The following is a 12971-nucleotide window of genomic DNA, read 5'->3' as shown; positions in this document are numbered from 1 at the left end:
TTTTTCTTCCACATGACAGCTCCTCAGATCCTTTTAGATGGTGGATATGTCCCTTGCTGGAGCCGCCGTCCTTCTGAGTTGATGGGAGAAACGAGTGCTCTTTTGCTATGATTCAATTCCACTTTACTGGCTTAGGATGGAAAGGATATTGGACCTCAACCCGTAACCTCATGTTAGCCACTACCCCCTTTCTCTCTCCCAGAGGTGAGAGGCAGCAAGCTGAAGGAAAGAGAGTGTTAGTCTAGAAGCCAGGAAGGCCTGGGTTCAAATCTGACTCTGTGTGACATCTCCTTAGGGATGTCACTTCACATCTCAGTGTTCTGGCTAGCTCCCTATGACACTGCTCATTTATATTGATAGAGGAAGTTTATTTATTCAGGAGTTCTCTACATCAGTGAAAACGAGCCCAGAGTCTATCCCTACCTCCCTTCTAAAAGGCCAAAGTCAACTCTCCATATGGCAACAAAAGAGGAGACTGGAGAGGATGGTTAAAGAAAAAAAAAAACACAAACAAGCCAACTATTCGCACCCTTTACTCCAAAGAAGCAATTGGGAATGATTTCATGAATGAGACAACTACTGGAAAAGAAATGACTTAGGATTCAAGTTTCTTTCTATCTTCATTAAGAAAGAAAAAGGGTAAGCTGGTGGGAACCATTAGAGTAATAGTTTTCATTTGAAATGATAGAATTGCTATGGTGAAAATTGGAAATTACAAAGCTCCAATGGCAGGCTGTCGACTTTATATCTGAGAGCAGAAACTGTTTTTAATAAAACTAATATTTATCTATTTGAAATGATTTAGTCTCCCCTGAAAGTTAAAAAATTAGATGACTCTCAGGGTCCTTTTATGTCATTATTTTGCACACTAAATGATAATACTACAATACTTAGGGTTTACTGTGTTATTCCTCCAAAGGTCTAGAAAGGCTTTTCTAATTAAAAGAACTCTCAAAAACTTGTTTTAAATCCCTTAAGTAGGTCATTACCTTAGGACCAAGCTTTTCAACCTTCTAAGTAGGCGTCTTTCTTCCAAATTCTTCTTACAAAAGTTGTGCTTATGCAATCCACAAAGCATTTTTTTAGTTTTTTGGAAGGCAAATGGGGTCAAGTGACTTGCCCAAGGTCACACAGCTAGGCAATTATTAAGCATCTAAGGCCGGATTTGAACTCAGGTCCTCCTGACTCCAGGGCCAGTGCTCTATCCACTGCGCCACCTAGCCGCCCTCCACATAGCATTTCTGAAGATTGGGGTGTAAAAGGGACTGGAGATACAAAGACAAAGAATCAACATTCCCTGCCCTCAAGAAACTTGAACTCTACCAGAGGGATAAAACCTGCCCAGATGGATATAGAGGTATAGCTGAGAGGCAGCCAGAGAAAGTCCATCATTCTATAGGACCAGCGCTGTGCTAGTGCTGAGAATTCAAGTCTAAGATCAATAGTCTCTCCCCTCTTTGCTATGGAGGGAAGGTACTGCCCAAAGGGGGGTTGGGCAACATGGTTCAGAAATAGTGGTGGGAGAGGATTCAGAGGTTCCAGGGCCAGAGTCCAAGGTCCTAATGAGGCAGGAGGAAAGACAAGAGGGTAACCCAAGGGCAGGCAGCATGGTATGGAAATAGTGACCAGGAGTAAATGGAGGAGGGAATGCTAACAACTAAGAGGTGGAGAGAGGAGAGTATGGGGGAGTCAACACCAAACCATGGCAGCAGGAGATGCTGTGGCCAGAGCAGGAAACTGCAAGCAGACTGTTATTGAGACCAGAGAATATCAAGGCAGATGGAAGCCACTTGCAAAGAATTTGGGGGGGCAGCTAGGTGGCACAGTGGATAGAGCACCAGCCCTGGAGTCAGGAGGACCTGAGTTCAAATCCACCCTCAGATACTTAATGATTGCCTGGCTGTGTGACCTTGGGCAAGTCATTTGACCCCATTGTCTTAAATAAAGAATTTTCAAGGTCCAACTGAAGAGTTTGGATTTTCACATGGAGCAAATAAGGAGGAGGGGAATAACAATATATGTCTGATGCTTTGGGGAAATGATTTTAGCAGTTGTGTGAAGGATGAAATGAAGACTCAAAGCCAGGAATCCAATATGGCGAGGTCCCTAGGCTCTGACTTTTTTCAGAATGATAAAAAGGGGGATCAAGGGAAAGGAATGAGGAATTATTCAAAAGCTAGAGGGTTGGAGACCCAGAGAAGTTAAGGGAATTTTGTGGCTTAGTCATTTTTCAGGCATGTCTGACTCTTCATGACCCCATTTGGATTTTCTTATCAAAGAAACTGAAGTGGTTTGCTATTTCTTTCTCCAACTCATTTTACAGATGTTGAAACTGAGACAGAAAGGGTAAAGTGACTCGTCTAGGATCATACAACGAGTAAGTGACTGAAGGCAGATTTGCATTCAGGATGGCAAGTCTTCCTGACTCCAGGTCTGGCCACTCAGATGCTCAAAGTGAAATAAAGTCACCAACACCACAACCCAAGACTTCAGGCCAGTGGTATTGATTGGAGAACCTCCTGAGTCCTTATCCATGAGATGAGAGGGCTAACCAAATCCCATGTCTCTCTCCAACCTGGCTGGATGGACCAGCTTTCTCCAGTGATTCCCACTCCTGTCTGTGCCTTCTTCTCAAGTCTTTCACTCTGAGTCTCGCTGCAGTGGCTGTTGTTCTCCACACATTGCAGGTCATTGCCTCCTGAATGTTGCCCTTTGCCCTCTCCTTCATTTGACTTCTCATTTCCTTTTATTTCAGAGCAACTTACCAGTGACCTGATTATTCAGCCCATTTGGTGGCCTTTGGTCCCGCTCCCCAATTCATCTGCTCTCGATGAAAACAAAACCATTTATGTTCATTATCAGCTATTAGACACAAGGACACTTGCCACTTTCAAACGGACAGAGAGGCAGCCTTCAAGGACTGATGGGGTATACAGAGGTTTTAGTGGTTGAAAAACAGGCACCAATTTAAATGGATATACAGAGGCTTCATCTTTCTCCTCTGTGACCTTTGGAAGGGCAGGTCTTAACACACTCAACGCACTTTTTAAAAAGCTCGGTCAGGTCCTTGAAATTTGTCGCTTAGTTTTTGTAAGGTCTAAGGTGAGAATTTTTCCCATAAGTGAACTTGGCACCAAAACAAATAGATCCTTGATGCTCACATAGACTATTTTCCATGGTGGCAGAGGCAGGGGCCTAGCCTTAGTTTTAGAAAAAATAAAATTGAACTTTAAAGACAAAGAAATCCAGGTCATAGTCCCCACTTGCCCCTAAGGAAAGGTGCTGGCACCCCTTTGGCACTGTGTCTACAAAGCCTGGCAGACAGTAGGTTCTCAATAAATACTAGGGGAATTAAAGATGAAATGTCCTTGAGGGCAGAGATGACTTCGTTTCAGTTTGGTATTCCCAACATAGCATCTTGAATACAACAGGCATTTAAATAGTTAACTGAATCCTGCCATCTCACCTGCAAAGCAACCAAAGGGGCCCTGGGTCAAATTCTTGCTCTGGGAAATAAAAATACAGGAGATAGCATGTTTGGGTTTTTTTTTTTTTTTTGCAAGGCAATGGGGTTAAGTGACATGCTCAAGGTCACACAGCTAGGTATATATATCCTGAGACAGTACATTCTTAAAACCCCTGCAAAATCATTTGCCATTTTTATGGGGTTCTATTTGTGGCACAATGGCTAGAGGATTGACCTCTGGGTCAGGAAATCCTGAGGAACATCAGCACCTCAAGAAACACTCAAAGACTAAATTTTAGGAAAGGTGCCAACCTGCATTGGTGAAGAGAGTTTATTCATTGGAAATTCCCTACACTAATCAAATCACAAATCTAGTCCAAGAAAGAAAAAAAATGATGCACTGACCAATGAGAAGAAAAAATGCTCTATGTATCAATATGGCAAAAGATCCCATTTTTTGGTGAAATCACAGAGAAATCAAAGGCAATATTTATCAGAGAGAAAGGAGCAATCAAGCAGTAGATATAACTGTGGTTTAAAAGAATCATGCATGGAGGCATGAATTGGATGGGGCCCACTTTTATTGTTCTGCAGGGTTTAATTCAAGTTATGGATTTAGCACCTATTGGATTCAAGATACTATGGTCCTGGATGTGAACTCAGAACCATAGGGTTTGGCGTCTGGTAAAGATGCAAGCACCAAAGTTTGCCAAGGAGCCAAGGAGTTTGACTTTCCTCTTCTATATACCAGCAAAAATAGAATCACTTGATCAAATGATAATCAAAAAATACAAAGGGAAGAGATAAAGAGAAGCGACTCTTTGCTGCACAAAAGCCAGGACTGGGGTCTTGCTTTTAAACCAAGCATGTGAATTGAGGAAACAAGATAAGAGCTCACTAACCTTTGGAATCAAGATCCTCCAAGGCTGAGGCAGCTAGGTGGTACCATGGATAGAGTACTGGCCCTGGAGTTAGGAGGACCTGAATTCAAATTTGACCTCAGACACTTAATAATTGCCTAGCTGTATGGCCTTGGGCAAGTCACTTAATCCTATTGCCTTAAATAAATACTTTTTTTTTTTTTTTTTTTACAAAAGATCCTTCAAGGCCCTTGAGCCCAGAGTGCCATGGGCAGGGAAGCTTGAGGGAGGGAAGGAGAAAGAAGCTAACAGCCTGGGACCCTCTGACCTGTGGGCAGTGCTGGGACCAGGCTGTCCAAGAGGTCTCTGAGATTCAGTTTTAAAAGATCTTCCAGAGCTGGACCTAGCTTGCAGCCTTCAAGAACCCAGGGTTACCACCAACCCATGCTAATGAGTCGAAAGAGGACTTCCATGAATGTACCTCCTTAAGGCATAGGTAATAAAGGACAAAATCAGCAGGAGGCAGAGAATCAGGTGCACTGGAAAGCCAGCTCTGGGCTGGGGGGGGGGGCTGTACTTGGGGTTTCTCACCACCAGAATTCCAGAGGGGGCATCTGGTAGCTTTCCATTTCTATTCATTGTTCTTACTTCAGTATCTATATTTTCTACCTGCTAAAGAAATAGGGGTATAATTGGCACCCTGCACACAAAGCGCCCTTCCCCTGGCTCTAGTTGCGGCTCAGCCCATTGTTCAATATCTGTTTGTTAAACTGAATTGGAGCCTCTGATGCAGACTAGGCACCATAAGGACCAAGACAAAGTAGCCCCTGTCCTCCAGGGGCTTACGTTATCCTGGAAGAAAACAACATATAAAGCAGCAAACACATATAAAATGGCAACTCGATCAAAAACCATTTGTGTAAACATAAATTGTAATTTCAAAGGGGAAGGGAAGAAGAGCGTACACTGGCATTTTGACCACATCTTATCCTTCTAGCTTCCAAGTTTATTTAAAACTCTGCTTTAAAATGCTTATGACCCAAACATATTAAGAGGCCCTGAGCACTAGGCAAGGATTAGAAAAACCCAAGTTCCAATTCTGGCTCAGACACTGACTAGTTGTCTGACCTTGGACAAGTCCCTTAGCCTCCGTTTGCCTCAGTTTCTTCATCTGTAAAATGGGCTAATAATACCTGCCTCCTAGGTTTGTCATGAGAAGCAAATGAGCTAAGGTTTGTAAAGTGCTTTGCAAACCTAAAAGCAATAAATGAATGCTCGTTCTCAGTGAGATACTGTGATTAGGGTAGACAGGAAAGATGCTTGGGAACTACAAACTAATGGCCCATGACACGGCCAACCAGCACAAAGTGAATATTAAAGTTATTGGTCTTTGATAGAATCCTAAATGGTTAGAACCAGAAGAGACTATGACCTCTGCAGGATTCCAGGAGAATCAACTCCAATTAGACCTCCAGTTTGGCACCATCAGGAGTTGTATTCATCATGAGAAGACTTAAATGCAAGCATTAGATGGAAGTTTTTTCAACCATCTATCATTATGTTTTACTAATATGTCATTGATATATGTGCAAAACACCGACTCCTTCGGGTGAGTAATTTCTTTACAGTAACGGTCTACTGTAGCAATAAATCTACAGCCCCAGCCTGAGTATGTGCATATCACGACCAACATTCTGTTTTACATCAGTTATCTCTAATTATCACTATATTTTATCCTGACTTTTATGAAAGGAAAAAGTATCAACGTAAACTTTACAGAAATAAATTAAATTGGTGGAACTCAGGCCAAGGAATGATGTATTTAATCATGCATTTCAATATTTGGATACAGATCTAGTACACAGTGATGAATTCAAGCTATCTATTAAAGAAGATGATCCATCGATTATTCAAGCGCACGCGTGCACACACACCAAAGGTCATAGCTCACTCATAGGCAAGTCATCCTTACCAGCTTCAACCACCATGAAAGTCTCCTCAAAAGCAAGAAAATAACTGCTCTGTTTGGTTTTCAGGAGCTGCACCATTTTCTGAACCACAGGAGCCTGAAGCTAGAATTAGGTTTAAAGAAGGAAGATTGGGGTGGGGGGGGGGGGAGAGAAAGACAATGCATTAATACCTAGAACTACATTAGTGGAAGTTCCCAATATGATTCCTGGAAAGAAATAATTTATTCAATTGAATTTTCCTTCACACAATGTATACCTTGTCTAACATCCAAAGCTTTTGAACCAGTGTCCAATAGATAGCAGCTTGAAAAAAAAAAACAAAGAAAGCAAAATGATTTTTTTAAACTTCAGTCCACTACTTGCATCTCCCATTTCCCCAGAAAGGAAGCTAAATAACATCACACTAGGATGTTTCCTTGTCTCTGCGGCTTTTGCCTGTGAGGACTCTCCCTTCTTCAGGGCGCTGCATCTCTGTCTTCTCATCCTCTTGGGTTCTTATCCACAAATTCTCAAAGTGGCTCTTTTCCCAGGCCCCACAAGCTGGAGGGCGTTTCCTCATTTTTCTGCTAGTTAATGGATAGAAAGCTTCCCCCCATCTGGAGAGAGAAGCACTGGCCTCAACATGCAGTGTGAGACACACAGGAGGGAATTGGTTTGGCTTGACTAGGCATGATTGTTACAAGGGATTTGTTTTTGTTTTTTTTTTATTTCTTCCAAGGTGGGGGGTAGGTGCTAGGGAAATAAAATTATTAAGGTTTATTGATAGAAATGTAATTAAAACATTAAATAGATAACAAGTACAGGTTTGGGCTGTCCATGAGCGTTAACTCTCATTAATTGCACACAATTGGTCTTTCCAGTCTTTCCTAGTTGGATGTGTTCTTGTCTTTTATATGCCTCTCATGCAAGAGCCATCACTGATAAAATGAGTTTTTAATCATCATGCATCTTTGTTTTGTCCTTCAGAAGGACTACAATTTTGATTTTTTTCTAAGATTGCAATACTTCATGAAATCAAATAAAATCACAAGAATACTGGTATCAAAAAAGTGGGTCTTTGAAGCAGAGTAACATGGGGATAACTGGAAGCACTAACTTCCCGAATACAATCCCCTCTGAAAGACAGAGACAGAGAGAGACAAACACAGAGAAAGAGGTATACACACAGAGAGACAGATACACCAAAACATGGTTATATAAATTTCTCTTGTGCTCTCTAGAATGCCTGTTCCATAACTGACAACATTCTGTTCATCTTAAATCTCTTTTTTTCCACTTCTTTCACTTGCTGGCTCTTACAGAGACCCGGCTCCCTCCTTTTAATGATCCTACATCCCTGGCCACCCTTTCTGATATTGGATGCATTTGCACTCAACTCTACCCTCCTCCAGTTCCCTAGTCATAATGGGGAGTCAGCCTTGCTCTCTAGTCATTTCCAGAGTCCTCTTTTTTGGACCATCAGTTCTTTCCTGGGTCATCACCTCTACCCTGGCTTTGTTCTCTCTTCTCTTTTTTTCCCTTAAATTTTATTTAAGGCAATGGAGTTAAGTGGCTTGCCCAAGGTCACAAAGCTAGGTAATTAAGTGTCTGAGGCTGGATTTGAACTCAGGTCCTCCTGACTCCAGGGCCGGTGCTCTATCCACTTCAATGCTTTACTCTCATCTACCCTCAAAGCTCTTGCCCTGTCACTGATTGCACTCTGCCAAACCCCAACCTTGGAGGCCTGCCATCACCCCCCACTTTTGTTCCTATTCACATACTACTGGAGGAAGCTGAAGAAATCAGGAAACCATACTCATTGAACCCATTACAGATTTATGATGTCATCTCAGTGGACCCTCAGGTCGACAAAGCATTCCCTAACTGAGGAATCTTCCATTCACCATAGAAGCTGCTCTAAAATTTTCTTCTAGTCTCCCATGGTCCTGCCTCCCCTTCTGCTAAGGATCTTGATTCATACCTGACGGATACATCGAGGCCATTGACTGACAATTCTCTTCTCTTCTCATTTCATTTCACTCAGGTGTCTTAGCCCCAAATCTCTTGCTTCATCTGTCTCACATGAAGTTGTCCTTTCCCTTTGCAAAGCAAGTCCCTTTACCTGCACACAGGATTCCACCATGTAGTCTCTTCTAAAACGACACTCTCCTTTGACATCTTTACTGTCTCGCTATTCTTCAATCTCCTCATATTCTGCTGTTCCGTTGCCTACAAATACGCCAATAACTCTCTCAATCTTTAAAACCTTCATTTTCCTGTGAATCATTCTGCCAGCCAGCATCCTCTGTCTCTCCTCCCTCTCTGTGGCTAAATCCCTGAGAAAGCTACCTCTCCTCTGTATCTCCATTTCCTCTCCTCCAACCCCATTCTATTCCTTCTCCAAACTGGCTGCTGCCCCCACCATTCAGCTGAAACTAGCCCCTCTGAAATCAACAGTGATCTCTTCATCGCTACCATCTAATGGCCTTTTCTCAAATCTCACTCTCCTTGACCTATCGTTCCTTTGCCAATAACTCTCTTCTCCGGGATATTCTCTCCTATTTAAGGTTTGCTAATACTATTCTCTCTAGGTTTGGCTCCGGCCCATCTGACTCTCTTAAGTCTGCTCTTCTGAATGATAATCCAGGTTGTGTCTGAGCAAGTCCCCCAACACTCTGTCTAGACCTTTTATTTCTTCCTCTATTCTCCCACTTGATATTTTCATCAGCTCCCATGACTATAAGCTCTACGTGGATGATTCTAAAATCAACTTATTTAGCTCTATCCTCTCTCCTGATATCCAGTTTTGCATCTGCTGTTGTCTTTTAGACATCTTGAACTAAATATTCTATAAATATCTCAAATTAACTATATCCAAAACTAGAATAATTCTTTTTTTCCCCAGAACTTTCCACTCTTCTGAATTCTCCTATTACTGTTGAGGATACGTGTCCACCATACTCCCAATGACCATGCTCTTGACTGTAGTATCATTCTCAACTGTACACTCACTCCACATATCCAATTTCTTGTCACTTTTTGTCCTTTCTACTTTTACATCATCTCTTGACTCATCCAACCAGAATCCTGATACAACCCTCTTCATCTAACACCTTGATTTTTTACATTGCTTTTATTTTCTTGCCTCATCTTACCTATTGTACTGCATCCTTCATGAATTGGGGGGGTACTAGATGTATAATTAGGAGGGAAATGAAATATAGAGCCCTCAGTTTGGTATTTAAAGTCCTTCAGAATTCAATTCCATTCCATTTCCCCCCAAACTTCTTATATTTCATTCCTTTCCACACAACTGTCCAATCCAGCTATGGTAGCTTATGTGTAATTCCTAGGACATGAGACTCCAGGGTCCAAATCCATGTCATGTTATTGGCTGTCTCTCTTCTCCCGGGCATAGGCTGCTCTCAGTTTGCTTTGAGACTCAGAAAGAGATCTTCCCATGCCTTCCTTTGGAGATTGCCTTCCATTTACTCTGTATGTAGCTCCACCATTATTAGGAAACCTAGTCATTAACACGTTGCTTCTCCTATTTGAATGCAAGCTCCTGGAAGGCCAAAAACTGTATTTCTGGGTAGTTAGATGATACAGTGGATAGGGCACTGGTCCTGGAGTCAGGAGGACCCAAGTTCAAATTCGACATCAGACACTTAGTCATTACCTAGCTGTGTGATCTTGGACAAGTCACTTAACATCATTGCCTTGAAGAAGAAAAAAACCCAAATGCTGTATTTTTGCCTTTCTCTGTATCTCAAAACTTAGTAAAGAATCTGCCACATTGTTAGTTCTTGAGAAATTTGCAAGTGACTGAATCTTTAGCATTTCTCCACATCAAGGGCTGAGGCAATAGATTACAAATGTGCTGGTTCCATTAGCATTGCTTATGAAAATGGATGACTACTAGAAACTTCTCTAAATTGGTTTCATTTCATACACTGTGGTTGTTCTTCTATTTTCATCAAATGTTCAGAGGATGACAAGGCTTATCTAGATTGCAGCTGAATCTCTCAGCAGACTCATTTTCCCCTCAACTGCTCTCCCATGCTTGATGACAAAGAAACTTAAATCTAGAGCTGAAGGGGCTAAACTCAACTACTCCAACCCTCTCATTTCACAGATGAGGAAAACAGCATTCATCTTCCATCTGCCTCCTCCACTGCATTTTGATACAACTGTTTTCATTCACTGCCACTGCTGTCCTGGGGTGCCCTATCATTCTGCAGAGTAAGTGGATAGAGGGGCAGCTAGGTGGTGCATTGGATAGAGCACCAGCCCTGGAGTTCAAATCGGACCTCAGACACTTAATAATTACCTAGTTGTATGACCTTGGGCAAGTCACTTAATCCCATTGCCTTTCCAAAAAAAAAAGAATAAATGAAGAGGATAAAGGCTTAAGGTAGCTTCTGAGCTGTTTGAGAAAATCCAAACTAGTTAGGCCTTGTATCCATTTTCAGTTGCTCAATCATTTCAGGCTTGTTCAAAACATCGTTACCCCATACGGAAATTTTATTGGCCAAGATACTGCAGTGGTTTGCCATTTCCTTCTTCAGTTCATTTTACAGATGAGGAAACTGAGGTAATTTAGTTGTACCAATTAAGTTTCTCTAAGACAAGCTTCCATTTCCTATTTGTCAGAGTTGGCAGTCATTTACACCAAGTCAGGGATGGTCTGCTGGGACTGTTCCCCTACTTTTCTAAGCAGTATTCTTCATTTTACCTTACAATTGATTTTCCCTCCTTTCCTTTGGCCTGCCAACAGTCTGACTGCAGGCAATCAGCTGGCTCTGAGATGATGACTGTACTGGATAAACACTTGCTTCCCTGTCTGTTAAGATGTAGTCAGTCTTCAGAGTTGTCCTGTATTTGCTGTGATGCATGCCTTCTCAGTCCCTTCTTGGAGTAAGATTTCAAAAAGCACCAGTCCAAGGGTTCTAAGTAAGCTGCAGATTGTTGACTCAGCATTTGATTTAGCTAATTTCTTGATCCCAAACGTTAATTTTCAACACTGCCCTCCCCAAGGTCCACCTACTCATTGAAGTCACCAAGTGTCAAGGTTCACACTGCTTTACTTTGGAGATCTTGTCCTCTTCAGAGAGTATTTCCTTCTCATTCTTCGAGACAGATCCTGGGGCTTTGGCCATAGTTATGCTTTTCCTAGTCCCATTTGTGGCCTATAAGCATTTTGAGCACTGCAAGGTAAAGGACCAAATTTCCTATAAAATTCTCTGCTCTTTGTTCCCTTTCGGATGCCAAACTCATACATTTCAATTTTGTGTGTGTGCCTCTAAATATAACCTGAGAATTTTCCTTCCATCTTGCTGCCACTTGCCTATAGTTTCCTCCTCAGAGAAAATATGCATGTGAGTATGGCTTAGTTCCTGTAGTAGTATGACTTACTGGCCATTGGACAAACATCTCACATTAAGAGTACCAACTGTTAGGTTAATATTTATAGACTAACAACTGTGGGATCTTAACACCATCTGTCTCCTCTTCTGTTGTTCAGCCATTATCACTCTCGAAACAGAAAGAGGTCACACAGTTCTGTGAAGCAGTTTGCAATTTTTATTTGTTTTACAGAATTTAGAGGCACTGGGATGGGGTGGGTATGATGGAGTGGAAGCATGTTAATCATACTTTGGTGGACTTGTCCTAGGGTATCTGAGCAGGTTGTGTGTGTGTGTGTGTGTGTGTGTGTGTGTGTGTGTGTGTGTGACAGAAATAGCAAAGGAATTCAGGTAGGGGCAAGGCAGGCCTTATGGGACTAAAGATGCCTGGAAAAGATGCCTGGATACAGAAACATAAACACGGGATAATTTAGAGGAAAGGTAAGAAGGAGGAGGACAGGTTTAATGTGGAAAATGGCCCTTGAGCAGAGTGCTGTAGCAACTCACTAGAGTTGATATTTTAGTGGTTGAGTCCTCTCCAGGTCACAAAGGAGGCTTAAAGTAAGATTTTTATGGGCAGGAATAAAGTTTTTAAAAAGCTCATCATGTTATATAGATAAGACTCTCATTAAGTATATTAGCACCCTATGAAATAAGAGGGGTTTTTAACATTTAAAATTCTAGTCTCAGTCATTTTCAACAATCCAACAAACATTTATTAGTACCTACCATTTGCCAGGCACTATAATAAGCTTTGGGGATCCCTAGTATGTGTAAAGCATGGTAGTAGGTGTGAGGATAGAAAGAAAAGAAAAAAAGAGAAGCCAGTCTGCTTTTCAGGAGCTGACCTGCTGGAGGATCTCTGATTATCTCTGCAAAGCAAGAATTGAAGTTTCTATTTAAAGCCTAGGATGGGGGGCGGCTAGGTGGCGCAGTAAATAGAGCACCGGCCTTGGAGTCAGGAGTACCTGGGTTCAAATCCGACTTCAAACACTTATTACCTAGCCGTGTGGCCTTGGGCAAGCCACTTAAACCCATTGCCTTGAAAAAAATCTAAAAAAAAAAATAAAGCCTAGGAGGGGTCAGTAATCAGATTCAAGTCAGATCTTCTGGCAAAACTCCCCACTAAGCTAAATCTTACCGATGAAGGTGTTAAAATCTATATAACTAGAGGCTATTGTTGTTTCCCAGTTTCAATAAGCTGATCAGATAAATCTGCTCTTCACCTTTTTAAGCTTCATAGGGAACTGCCTGGAGCATCCAGCACCAATTTCTGATCTTGTGATTTCCC

The 12971-nt window shown here is 41.9% G+C and overlaps 1 protein-coding gene across 1 annotated transcript in view; it reads right to left on the bottom strand.

The window, feature by feature from the left end:
• DNAH11 (dynein axonemal heavy chain 11) overlaps positions 1-12971 on the bottom strand; it is a 309681-nt gene that overhangs the window by 280097 nt on the left and 16613 nt on the right. Inside the window, exon 5 of the mRNA XM_074195450.1 lies at positions 6299-6398. Coding sequence (XP_074051551.1) covers positions 6299-6398 — 100 coding nt within the window. The remainder of the gene's footprint in view (positions 1-6298; positions 6399-12971) is intronic.

This window comes from Macrotis lagotis, chromosome 7 (assembly GCF_037893015.1).
Source record: "Macrotis lagotis isolate mMagLag1 chromosome 7, bilby.v1.9.chrom.fasta, whole genome shotgun sequence".
Lineage (NCBI taxonomy): Eukaryota > Metazoa > Chordata > Mammalia > Peramelemorphia > Peramelidae > Macrotis > Macrotis lagotis.
The sequence above is the reverse complement of the archived record's forward strand: the minus strand, read 5'-3'. Positions and strand labels throughout refer to the sequence as shown.